At 37.1% G+C, this 13775-nt stretch overlaps 1 protein-coding gene across 1 annotated transcript in view; it reads left to right on the top strand.

The window, feature by feature from the left end:
* Nucleotides 1–3447: 3447 nt before the first annotated feature.
* The window catches only part of LOC149812896 (methyl-CpG-binding domain-containing protein 9-like), a 54571-nt gene continuing 44243 nt past the window's right edge, over nucleotides 3448–13775 (top strand). Inside the window, exons 1-5 of the mRNA XM_089991975.1 lie at nucleotides 3448–4192; nucleotides 4433–5144; nucleotides 5407–6537; nucleotides 6661–7356; nucleotides 8347–8649. Coding sequence (XP_089848101.1) covers nucleotides 3681–4192; nucleotides 4433–5144; nucleotides 5407–6537; nucleotides 6661–7356; nucleotides 8347–8649 — 3354 coding nt within the window. The 5' untranslated portion in view covers nucleotides 3448–3680. The remainder of the gene's footprint in view (nucleotides 4193–4432; nucleotides 5145–5406; nucleotides 6538–6660; nucleotides 7357–8346; nucleotides 8650–13775) is intronic.

The following is a 13775-nucleotide window of genomic DNA, read 5'->3' on the forward strand; positions in this document are numbered from 1 at the left end:
GCTTCATAAGTAAACATCGTTGTAAGATTTAGCAAACTTAAGTAAAAATCGAGGTAACTTCATAAATACACATCGCTATTGCTTTAAATATATAAATTGTTGCTGCTTCAAACTTACAAATCGTTGTAGAAATCACAACCTTCATAAGTACATATCGTTGTAATGTTTGAGCTTCATATGTAAACATTATTGTACGATTTATCAAACATAAGTATAAATCATGGTAATTTTATTAAATCATTACTGCTTCAAACGTATAAATCGTTGCTGCATCGAACGTATAAATCACCACTACATTAAATGTATAAATCATTGCTACATTCCAACATACAAATCGTTGTAGAAATTTAGCCTTCATAAGTACATATCATTGAAATGTTTAGCCTTCATAAGAACAAATCGTGCTAACTGTTTTTCAATGCCTAGAAGGTGGATAGGTATAAATTGATTTGTTTCAGTATAAAATAGGTGTTATTTAGCATGAATAGTACAACCAGTTGTAAGATTTAGCATTCAGATTTACAAATCGATTTGTTTGCATAACGAAACCTTACACGAAACTCACCGAAATGATATAAGTTTTGGTAATCCGATAGTGGAGGAGAAACACCCAAAAGGTAAACACAATCGATGGTGGCAACGATGCTGCCACTGTGCAGACGATGACAAATGATGTTCCACCGATACCATATGACGACAAAGGATGCTCCGATGATAGCAGATGATGGCAAATGGTGCTTCGACAACAACATACGATGACAAAGGGTGCTCCAGTGACAGCAGACGATGACAAAGGGTGCTCCGGTGGTAGCAAACGATGACAAAGGGTGTGTCGTCAAAGGAAGCTCCTATTACAGCAGATGGTGCAAAAATTTTATGCTTAGGGCGAAAACAAAATGTTTGGACTTTAAAGAGTTAACATCATCCTCGACTTTCTGGATGGAGGACATTTTTATCCTTTTCTGGAATCGTCGTTTCCCTTTTTTTGATGGAGGACATTTTGTCCTTTTATTGAATCGTCATTTCATGGCAAACATGGCGGGAAAGGGTACTTAAGTCTTTGCAATCGCACCAAACTCCGATGCTAAGTGATGCCGACACAAACGGAGATATGAGCCCCACCTGCTTATATATGTGGTGCTCATCCGAACCCCCGAACACACACTGTAGCAAACAATGTATCTTCGGGGGGGGGGGGGAGGACATATAACCTGCTTCTCATATATATAGAAAGTGGTAGCTGCAGGTGCGCGATAAGCATCCATTGTGCATGTGATGGACACTTAGCGCACACTTTATGTACAAAATGCATTTAGTGGCACCTCAAGAGTGTCACTAAAGGTTTTTTGACCTTTAACAATAGGGATGGCAGTGGATCGGGGGACGACGGGCCTCGCCTCGCTCCGTTTGGACCAAAGATGAAGGGCATGAAACAGGGATGAAGGCGGGAATGAAGGTTAAAATCTATCCCCATGCGGGGATGAAGGCAGGGATGGACAAGAGTTTGTTTCATAAAAAATTCTAAGCCATTGAATTTCAAACTTAAAATATATTCTTTCTATGCATCATAATCAGATGATACAAGAGTTTGTTTATATAAAACCAAGCATCTAGATCACTTCCAATATAGTAAAATTTAAGAAAAAATTAAAAAACCCATGAAATTCTTGATTTGTACTCTAGTTCACATATTTTAGAGTGAATATATATATATATATATATATATATATATATATATATATATAAAGAGAGAGAGAGAGAGAGAGAGAGAGAGAGAGAGAGAGAGAGAGAGAGAGAGAGAGAGAGAGAGAGAGAGATTGTCCAACCAAAGGAAGGTCCAAAATCTACAACGATGGCAATCGATGGTATTCCTTCTCTAACAATCGAGTTTTTCACCGATCAAACTTTACATATTGTATTTTTATTATTCATTTAGTGAACATGTTTTGGATTATGAATTTTTGATGTTTAGATGTGTTTTTTAAAGTGCTAAAAATCAACGACCCACAATACTTTGTATCGTAAAGTTTTAAATGCATTGTGAGTTCTATTTTTTATGTTTCAAAAAATATGTCTATATGTCATAAAGTCTCCATGTAAAGCATATTTCTTACTAAATAAAATATAACAAATAAATATATGAAGTTTGATTGATGAGATTCTTAAGCATTGAAGAAAGGGAGCCATCCAATCCTCATTGGTTGTATATTTTGGACATTTTTTTGTTAGAGGGTCCTCCTTCCTTCTCTCTCTCTCTCTCTATATATATATATATATATATATAAAGAGAGAGAAGCAAACCAAAAAGATGAATGCAGCTTATACTAACAAAATCAAGACGGTAGTTAGGGCTGGTAACTGAGCAGAATGAACCAAACTTAAAATGTTAGTACAATTTGGTGGTGAAAAGAGCCGAGTTTAAAGCGCATAATGAGCGTGAGCTAAAAGAATTGAGCAAAAACTGGCTTGTTTTCATAAAAAATTACATTATTTCAAAGTCAGAAGAAATAGGTCTATGAGAAACACATTGTTTATGAGTTGAAAGTGCCAAGATTTTATCTCTAAACCCATTGCTTAAAAACCATATACTTTAATCATATGTTTAATTTTATGATATACTATATGATGTAAAATATATCTAAAACATATTTATCGCTACTTAACAGGCTTATACGAGCCAAGCTGAACTAAAAACCTATTTGGCTTCCTGAGTTTATTTCCGAGCAAGAACGAGTTGAAACGATCTCTGCTGAATGTATATAGATGCAAATACGTGTAAACTTTGTAGATGCTAGTGTGTATGCAAGAAAAGTGCTTATAAAACACGTTCACGAAGAAATGACTACTCCAATGACATGAAATCCTCAACAAGATTCGTTGCATGCACATTAAACATATTTTAACAATGTAAGCACCAACATGCAGTTTAGATATTGAAACTAATCAAGTAAATTTGATCCTTCATGAGAGCTCAAAAGGTCTAATTAACCAATAATTTTATATCAGCATCAGCATGTAAGGGAGGAAAAGCTCTGGTGAAGCAATTTCTATTATATTATTACATTGAAGGGGGGTCTCAAATCTCAATCCCCCAGCTTTCTCTTCTCAGAAAAAAAAAAATCAGTCATTAGCCTGGATAAACAAACTACTCTCTATAGACATCCAAAACTAGAGATGTATGAGTATGACACTTGATAGAGAAGGAAGGAACAGGCATGTCATTGACCAACAGTCCTGTCCTGCATCTTGGTTGCCATTTGGTAATGGCCCCATCCACCACAAAATCAAGTCATTTTTGGCTCGACGAAAGAGGGAGAAGAGAAGGCTGGAGGGGATTTTGGTTATTATATTATATATTATATATTCAACAATTATAACAGTAAAAGCTTTCTTGTGTCCCGATTTTTATTTCCCCATTCGTCTCTCCCCCGTTCAACACCTTTTCCTTTCCCTTCACTCGACCCAACAAAAATACAAAAGCAACTCTCTCTCTCTCCCCAACTCCCACCATTTCCCCATCTCTCTCTCTAAATTGGAACAAGGAAGAAGGACCTCTCTCTCTAAATTGGAACGAGGAAGAAGGACCTCTCTCTCTCTCTCTGAGATCTTGGTGTTTTTTCTGGCAGTATGGAGAGGATCTCGGTGGTTGGCCGGAAGTAGGAATTCCGGCGACCACCAAGATGGAAGGGAAGGACGAGATTCGGGAAAGAGCCGGTGGGGTCTTCCTCTGCATCGATCTGAACGAGATGCCGGAGAGCGTCCCTTCTGACGCCTACACCGTTGTGAAGCGGCTCCACGAGAACGTGGCCCCGGCGACGGGGGCCCCCGCCGAGCACCCTGGCGAGCCTGGGGTGGGGCAGGTTCTCGCCTGCGGCTCGTGTGGGCGGCCAGAGACGAAGGGGAGCACGATGGTCTGCGACGGTTGCGAGCGGGGGTTTCATTTGAGCTGCCTCAGGATGCGGCAGCGGCGGGCTGTTGAGCTGGACGACTGGGTATGCTGCGAGTGCGAGGAGGGCGGGGGTGGGAGCCTCCGGTGGAGTCTGGGGGCGGTGAGCGCTAGCGGGGAACGAAAGAAGAGCGGCGGCAGTGGCGGAGTTAGGTTGTTGGACATTAATGCTTTGCCTCCGAACGAGAGCGAGAGCGACGCTGATGAGAGCGGTGGCGGTGAAGATACCCCAACTTCTAAGTCGAGGTACCCATCTTTTCCCTTTGTAATTTTATCCTTTTCCCCCCTCTTTTTCTTGGGGTCGATGGTGCGGGCTTAGATGTATGGTTTCTGTTGCTAGAACAAAATTTGGTGAGTTTAGTAATTGCAGAATTCATCTTTTTGGGTTTCTAGATATGCTTGTTTGTCTTGGTTGTTTATGTTGTTGGTAAAGTAGGCACACACAAAGTTTTAGACACCACTTTGACATCTTTGTATGCATTGTAGAAACCAAACGTCGAATGATGATTTTTTCTCGCGGTGGTCCTCGAAAATGGATTGTATGAGCAATGGTTACGATTTAGCGAATAGGAAAATTTCAGGAGCAGCGGATTTCTGTAAGAAATTAAGTGTTTTGGATGAAAGGTCCAATGAAGAATCAACAAAGGATAGAGGCAGTTTGGAAAATGTGGTTTCAAATATCGCACCTAAGGAAAAACTAAAAGGTAGAGGTAAGCTTAGGTCATTGAGTAGGTCGAAGCAGGATGTTATGCTAAAAGCCTTGGACGATTATGTTTCGAAGAACCATGGTGTTCTAGGGGAAGGTTGGAGGGTCGAATTCAAGCAAAGTTCATTTGATTCGGAAGCCCCTGCAGTTTATTGTGCTCCGGAAGGTAGGACATTTGAGTCGATGAATGAAGTTGCCAGCTATCTTGGGCTCAAGTCAGGTGGAGATTTCGGAAATGGGTCTGTTTCCATTCAGAAACGACTGCCTTCTTTGAACAAGAAAAGGTGGGAACCAACAAAATTAAAATGTTCTGATCAGGATTCAGTGACCACAAATAGTTGTATGGAGAGTCAAGATATCACAAGAAGCAGCAGTGGGGAGATTTCTTCTGATATCGAAATGGAAGAGCCTAATGTGTGTCATGCCAAGTATGATGGAAGTGAAATAGAAGCTACTGCAGAGCAGAATGGTTCGCGCACTTCCAACCTTAACGTGAGTACTTATTTTCCTAAATTTCATTACTTGTCTTATCAATGGGGTGATCCTTTTGCATAGTTTGTATTTATTTTTCTAACTTCACATTATAGAATTTCTTTGCAAACTGTTTGAGCATAATATTTATTGTCACATTACGGCCTTCTCTTTTCCACTTTGATTATCCACACAAAAAAAATATATAAAAAATGTTTCAGAGACTGAATACGCTAACAATTCCCTGAATTGACTGCATTTCCTTTTGTCTCTACATTTCCAGATTGATTTTCCAATTCAGTATGAGGACTTCTTTATTCATCATCTCGGTAAAATTGACTGCCGGCCATTATATCACTGTGCTAACCAGATCTGGCCTATTGGCTATGAATCTAGTTGGCATGATAGGATCACGGGGTCACTTTTTACATGTATGATTACCGATGGAGGTGATTTTGGACCAATTTTCAAAGTCAGAAGATGTCCATGCTCTGTAATCTCCCCGCCAGATGCAGTAACGGTTCTTTCGCACATGAATGTGGAAATAGTTGATAACAATGAGAAATTAGATGTTGAAGAATCTTCTTTTGAGATGGATTATGATCAAGATGAAACCATTCAGATGCTTCTGTTAAATCCCAGCGAGTCTTTTTCTCATGGTGAATATACCTTACAACATGTTCTTTTATCAGATCCAGGAAACAGCTGTCAGCCTGATGGTTCTTCGATTTCAGAATCTACAGAAGGGTTGCACCAGAGTGCATGTTATAAGGATGAAATTGGTGAGTTCTTTGTGGAAGGACGGTCTTCTTCTTCTGTGTGGAGCATGGTGTCTCAAACACTTGTTGATGCATGCTGTGAAATCTTCAAGCAGTTAGGTGTGCTACGGTTTTGCTGTAATCATGATGTCCATGATATCAGGGGACTGTCTTTATCATTATCAGAACCCACTAATGCGAGAATGGAAGGAAATGTTGAAACTTTAAGAAGGTTCTGCAGTGCTAATGGTCCTAAACACATTCCACCTGCAATTCAAAATGAATGTGGTCTCAAGACATCTTGCGAAGAACTGGAGACATGGTTAGACCTGGATAGGTTTGGTTTGGATGTGGAATTTGTTCAAGAACTGCTAGAGCACTCACCTGGAGTTCATGCATGTTCTGACTATGTTCTTCTTTCCCAGAGAAGTTCACCTACAGTCCCAAGAACAGTTGGAACTGGGTTTCTTCTGGCCAAGCGGAAGGCTGGAACTCAAGGTGAGATAGAAAGTGCCTCAGATGAACTGCATCGGAGTCTGAAGAGATCTAGAATGCAAGACTCAATTGTAGAAAATGAAGTTAAGGGGACAAGTCCTCCTCCTGGCAGGCCTTTGAGTACAAAGCTTCCCTTAGAGTTGGTAGGCGACATTATTCAGGTTTGTTTTTATTAGTTTGTGTCTATTATGTGAAAGAAGCTATGTGTTGGATTGAATGCTTTGTTATTCTTCTTCTCTTCTCCTTTTCTAGTCTAATGATAAGTTTCTGTCTTTTTAAAATAGATATGGGAATTTCTGGGGCGTTTTCATGAGATTTTGGGTATGAATGGACCTTTGTCATTTGAAGAACTTGAAGAGGAGCTTATCGATCCATGGCCTGATGAGCCTAACTTCCTTGAGAAATTGGAGAAGGAAATTCAAGAATATAGGGAACTAAGTTTGAAAAGTAAAATTAATAATCTGAGCTTCCACTCCTTATCACCTGAAAATGAATTTGATGCATTTGTTCACAAGGAGAATCTTCATACTTTCATTCAGATAGAAACAGGAGTTATGAAGGAAGCTGCACAAGCTCGAGTTGCTTCTGGTACCTATGGCAGGTGTACTGGTGTAGCTTTGGCAAGAGCACATACTGCACTGTTGAAATTACTAGTTGGTGAATTGCAGTCCAAGGTTACAACAATTTTAGATCCTAGTGCTGATGCTGGGGAGCCGAGATCAAAGCGAGGAAGGAAAAGGGATTCAGAATTTCTAATCTCTTTGAAAAAACCAAAAACTGATGTGCTCCCTATTAATGAATTAACTTGGCCAGAGCTAGCTAGGAGATATGTTTTAGCTGTCTTGGCAATGGATGGTACACATGAGTCTGGAGAGATTTCCAGCCGTGATAGTGCAAAAGTTCTGCGCTGCTTACGAGGAGATGGTGGGATACTGACGGGCGCACTTGCTGGGTTGGCTGGCATGGAAGCAGATGCATTGGTAGGATTTTTGAAATTCTTCTTTGACTTAAAAGTGCTCACCATCCATTCTCATGTGTTATAAGTCATGTAATTTGGTTCTTTCTTGAAAATTTCTTTCTTTGTTTATCTAAGGGCAGTTTATTCCTTCATTTGAGTAAAGGTAGTGCCGTGATGAGGGGTGTAAATGAGCAAAGCTGAGCCAAAAATTTTAAGCTGTTCATGCTTTCTTGTTTTGAAAAATATCGAGCTAGAGCTCAGGTTTCAGTTTGTCTTGAGCTTAGCAATATATGCTCTAGCTTGGTTTGGTTTTATTCACGAGATTGCATCGTAGTTCTGGCTCAGTGTTGAGCTCAGTAAGCAAGAGAAAATTTTGACTGGCTTTTATAATACTCTTGAAAAAATACATGAATGAGTAAGACGTCAAAGTAAGCAGCATTATGCAAAGGAAACCAAGATGAATTACTATTTGACATTTTACTCGATCTAAGTACTCGTTTTTAGCCTAGATAACAGTAGCACCTGACTATATCACCTTACTTTTTACAAAAAGAAAGTAGCATTATGCAAAGGAAACCAAGATGACTGTCTCATTGACATTTATCTGGAAACTTGTTTTATAGCCTAAGATAATTTGAAAGCAAAAGATGCAAGAGTAATAGAAAGTCAAACTTGCAGCTTTCAAGTCTATATTGTAGGTTAAGCTTTTTGGAATTTTTCTAAAGAATACTTGTATACAAACACACACACACACACACACATATATATATATATATATGTATCTATATATGATTATTTATAGCACTTAATGTTTGGCTTAGATTGTTGGCTTAATGAACCGAGTTTAGATAAGCTTTTAATTAGTCAGTTTAGCAGGTCTATATCATTTTAATTTTAGCGTGGTTTTGAACAATAACATAAGAAGTAACTCCTATGATCTATTGATAAAATTTTGTGAACATTTTAACCATTATGTGATGAAACGAATTCAAACTAATTTGTACGTTTTCAGTTTCTTGCAGAGGCTGAAAGGCAAGTTTCTTATGGGGAAAATGAAGATATTATTGGTGTGGTGGAGTGTAAAGACATAGATGTGGATGGTGCATGTGAAAAGGTAGTGAGTAACAGTGGTAATCTTCCAGAATGGGCTCAACTTTTGGAGCCTGTGAAAAAACTTCCGACAAATGTGGGAACCAGGATTCGAAGGTGTGTATATGATGCTCTGAACAAGGATCCACCTGATTGGGCACGACAAATTTTGTTACACTCAATCAGCAAAGACGTTTATAAGGGCAATGCTTCAGGGCCAACCAAGGTGAAGACCCCTCTGTTTTGTACTCTCCTCAATGGTCAATTGATTTCTTGTACTTTCGGAAGGTTTTCTGTTTGTTCTGTTCATATTGCATTTGGATAATCATTAATACGTTTCTTTATGTTTAATGTCTTGTTACAAGCTATTCTTTAAATTCTTTAAAAACTAAAAATGCATTTATTGAGTTTTGAGTTTTCAGGCAATATAAAAGTATGAACCACAGTGGCAACTCTGGTTTATTGTGGTTAATCTATATGGTTCGTTCTTGGCTATCACCTACCTATAGCTGAGAATGCACATATTCCTGAATGCGAGTGAGAAGGTTATGCAATTAGTTACACCAGGCATATATCTATACATATTTGAATAGGACAATTAAAGTTTTCTTCTACAATAAATTTGTTAACTATTTTGGCAAGGTCATCTAAACTTTTCTTGTATAAGGGCCTTGGATAAATTATAATATTTTTGTGTAAGCGCACATGGATTGTTACAGGATGTGAATGCACTTCTTACATCCAAAATCATATAACATGCCTGATTGTGTTTGCTTGTACCTAGCTATGAAAATGTTCCCCTTCTGTCATTGATGTTGATGCTCCCAGTACAAATGTGAGACATGTTTACCATGGTTACGGTTGCTGGATCCCGTGTCAGGTTACCAAATGCTTGAAGACCCTGGTATGCTATAGTGGGATGACTGTCTCCATGTATATAAGGATGTGTAACTATCTATGTCACAAGTTCAGCCATGTGCATACTAAAACGTCAACTCAATGAAATATGTGCACGTTTATACTTTATACATAAAACTACTGGATTTTCTTTCTTTTTTTAAAATGAAAACACTACTGGGAAGGGTTTCCTATTTGAAGATGAACCAATTTGTTACAAGCAATTGATTGACAATCTCATTCTTCAGAAATCAGAATTTTTTTTTAACTTAGCTTTCTTATTCATTTCAGTATAGGTATCACCTGATCTGTACATAGAATGTGCTAGTTTTCTGCAACTCTCCATTACTTGGTGGTAGTGTACCATTCAGAACAGTAGGGTGGTTATGCTCATAATTTAGCTTGTGGAAGAGATGAATATATATATATATATATATATATATATATATATATATATATATATATATATATCACTGTTACTGATGTCGCTGATATTCAATATTTTTAAGCTCCCGATAAAACCAAAATTTGAAAATCTCAGTGAAAAAACCCTCACCAAAAAATGCCTATATATATTTATTATTTCATGTATTTTCAATATTTTTAAACTCTTGAGATTTTCCCGAGAAAATCAACTTTTGAAAATCTTTTCGAGAAAAACCCTCACTGAGAAAATACATATATATATATATATATATATATATATATATATATATAGAGAGAGAGAGAGAGAGAGAGAGAGAGAGAGAGAGAGAGAGAGAGAGAGAGAGAGAGAGAGAGAGAGAGAGACTACCATGAGTAAATGGTGTTTTTTGGGTGTTTTTCAAATCTCACCTTGCAGATGTGTTTGTTGTGGTTGATTGCTTGGAAACGACACTTGGATCTTTTTTTTTTTTTGATAAAAAACGTGATATTTTTTAAGCCTTGAATATTTTTGAAAATTTGGAACCGTTGATTTTCAAACCTTATAAAAACCTACCCACATGTCGGAATTGGATGACCCAAGAGTCGATTCCTATAAATTCAAGAATGCAGGACACATCTGTACAGGCAGATTTGAGAAAAAATTGAAAAAACCCTTGGAAATCCCATGTATGATTGCGGTAGGCACAGATTTGAGTAGGCAGCTGCCCCTCTCTCTCTCTCTCTCTATATATATATATAGTCACTAAAAGTATGAGAACTACTGCGTGAACTGGGCATTTCCAACACTTCTTTTGCAAATCCAACCATGTAGACATGTTTGGCATGGTGAATTCGCTAGGAATCAACTGTTGGATCATGTATTTTTTCTATGAAAAATACAATTTTTGGATGCTTGAATATTTATGAAGATTATAAGTCATTCATTTTAAAGCTTTAGAAAATCTTGTTTGTGCATCATAATCAGATGATTCAAAAGCTGGTCCTTATAAAATCAAGCCTGTAGATCACAGCCACTAGATGGGTGGTCAGGGTTCCATTCCCATGAGTGTCAAACCCCTTGCATTAATGAAGGCAAGGGATAAACCCTTGCTAAGTCGAAGCCGGGTGACTCCCTGGGGGCAAGGGGTGTGCCACGGGTTTATACTGTCGGCAAGGTGATTGTAAGTATGGTAGGCTGAGCTAGTGCGACTAGGTCTCCAATCCTGAGGGTGATTTCCCCGCCCTTCATGGAAAAAAACCTGACCCACATTACTTGTGTTGGCTTTGGGCCAACTCAAAGTTTGGGTTAGCATTTTTATGCCTGTCCCCTTTTGGCGATGATTGATGAGATAGTTGGCCTCAGGCTCAATGGGCATCATAGCTTTTGCCTTTCTTTTCCGAACTCCTGATTATCAGTTCTTGTTTTTGGCTTTTTCTTTCCTCTTTTGTTGGTGGTGGATGGGGTTAGGGGATGTTTTGGCATCTATAACATTGGACCATGTGTTCATCTATGTCACAAGTGTAGGTGCGGTGATGCGACACTTTAAAAAAAACTCGAGTGCGGGTAGGGTATATATATATATATAATGCGGTTATATATTTATATTTAACAGTTAACACTAATGAAATAAAACAAAGTCAATTTATCATTAATTCATCATGCATAAATTAATGCAATAAATCAATTTACAATTTACAATTTACAATTGCTATTCCTAAATTCTAATCAATAAAAAATAACACAACCCAATTAAATTTATGCTAAGTGAATTAGAAAATATGAAGCAATCAAACGAGTCAAGTATAAAAGAAGTAAATTATACTAACAAAAGAAGTAAACAATGCATAACTGCATACCAAAAGTATATCATACACAATGTATATGATGATGAGCTAAAAAACGGATCATTAATTTTCTACTTCTTCATCAGCTTCATATTCCATCAAAAGAAGGAAGAATATGATCAATTAAGTCCATGTTAAGGGTGGGTTTATATTCCAAAATTTGGATGATCTTTGTTTGCATTACAAAATTGTCTGCAGTACAAATTAAAATTTGAAAATGCTAAACACCTAATTATGTATATTTAAATGAAATAACTAAGAGAGCAATTGAAAAACAATACTTATACTCATTGGTTTGCGAAAGGTAATCAAAGATTAGAATGAACAAAAACTAAATCCTCACCATGCTTGTTGGTGAGTTTTTTTTTTGCTTGATGTTGTGTATTTGGGCATACATGCTCTAATTTCTTTCATAACATGATGATGTAGCATGTTGGGATAACAATCTCAATGCAAGACGTTGGAGAAAAAGTGTTTTTTATATCAGCCCATGTTAAAATATATATATCTATATAGTTATATATGTATATAATTTTATTTCTGTTATGTAATTTGTATTGCCCATAAGGAGAATTTTGGTCATTTTACTTGTGTAATTGGTATTATCCATTAGGGACATTTTTATCTTTTATACCTTTAATTTTATTTATTTTATTTCTGTCTTTTTGTATGTTTAAGGGCTCTATGGTCGTTGGGAACATATTTATGACCCATTGGAGCTTCTCAAGGCCCATTACTTGTATATAATGGGGTTGTTTGCCCACCGTGTAGTCTATGCTTTTGCTAAGCATATTTGTGATCAATACAAATACTTTTTTTTAATTCTTGTGTTCTTGTTAAGTTCTTTGAAACTCTGGTATGCATTTTGTGCTTGTGTAGTGCCTGTGTATTGTCTCTTAGTGGACTAGTGTCTATGTGCTTGTGCACATTTATTTTTGTTGTTCGCTTGTTTCATTACATGGTATCAGAGCCACAATGCTCTTATGTAATGAAGTATGCGGAATTATAAATAACAAAAGTGTAAAGCACATACAATTCCAATAATGGACAATTACAAAGAAGATAGACAAACACTCAGGTGCATAAACAAAAGTCATGGAAGGTGTGATTGCTTGCAATATAAATTGCACTTATTGTCACAACACATCTTTGATGGTGTTGAGATAATGATACCCATATCATTGAGAAAACTTTTAAGCCACACAATCTCCATTGTTGTTGAATCCATTGCACGATATTCGACTTCAGTTGAGGATAAAAATACTTTTTGTTATTTCTTACACCTTCAAAAAATCAACTTATCTCCTAAAAAAAATACAAAAACTAGTAGTTAAGATTCTATCATTTGGGTTGCCACTCCATTCAGCATCAGTATAAGCAGTTAAATCAAAAGATGATGAAGATGATAAGAAAAGCCCTTTCAAAATGATGTTTTTAATGTATCATATAATCCTCATAAATGCCATCATGTGCATTGTAGTAGGGGCATGCTAAAACTGATTGGCCGCATGAACAATATGAACGATATCAGGTCGGGTGACAAAGAGGTAAGTAGGAGATCAAATTAATTGATGATACGGAGTAGGATCTTCAAACAATACACCATCTTCAAGTTTTAATTTAACATTTATGACTTCTAGGGTCCTCACCTTCTCATCTGAAACTCCTGACTTAGCACATATGTTAGTAGCTAATTTCATTTGAGAGAGAATATATCCTTTAGGGGAGTAGGCAACCTCAATTCCTAAGAAGTATCTCAAGAAACCTAAGTCAGACATATAACACATTCTTTGTCATTTTCTGTGATGATCATATCATCAACATATAAAGAAAAATCATAATTGTAGTACATGTTTTCTTGACAAAGAGTGCAATATCAATATAACAAGAGATAAATCCTAAATTAATCAAAACATTACTAAATTTATCATACCAAGCCTTAGGGTCTTGTTTAAGACCATACAAAGCCTTTTTAAGTTTTAAAATTTTTTCATTTAAATTAACCTCTGGAGGAGGTTCCATGTAGACTTTCTCACCAAGTTCTCCATTTAAAAATGCATTTTTAGCATGTAATTGAAAAATAGGCCATTTTTTAATAGAGGCAATAGCAATGAGAGCTCTAACACTAGTCATTCTTACTACTGGAGTAAATGTTTCCTCATAATCTATTCTATATTCTTGAGCATACCCTCTGACAGCTAACTT

The sequence above is a fragment of the Nuphar pumila genome, chromosome 16 (assembly GCF_984573655.1).
Source record: "Nuphar pumila chromosome 16, dmNupPumi1.hap1.1, whole genome shotgun sequence".
Taxonomy (NCBI): Eukaryota; Viridiplantae; Streptophyta; class Magnoliopsida; order Nymphaeales; family Nymphaeaceae; genus Nuphar; species Nuphar pumila.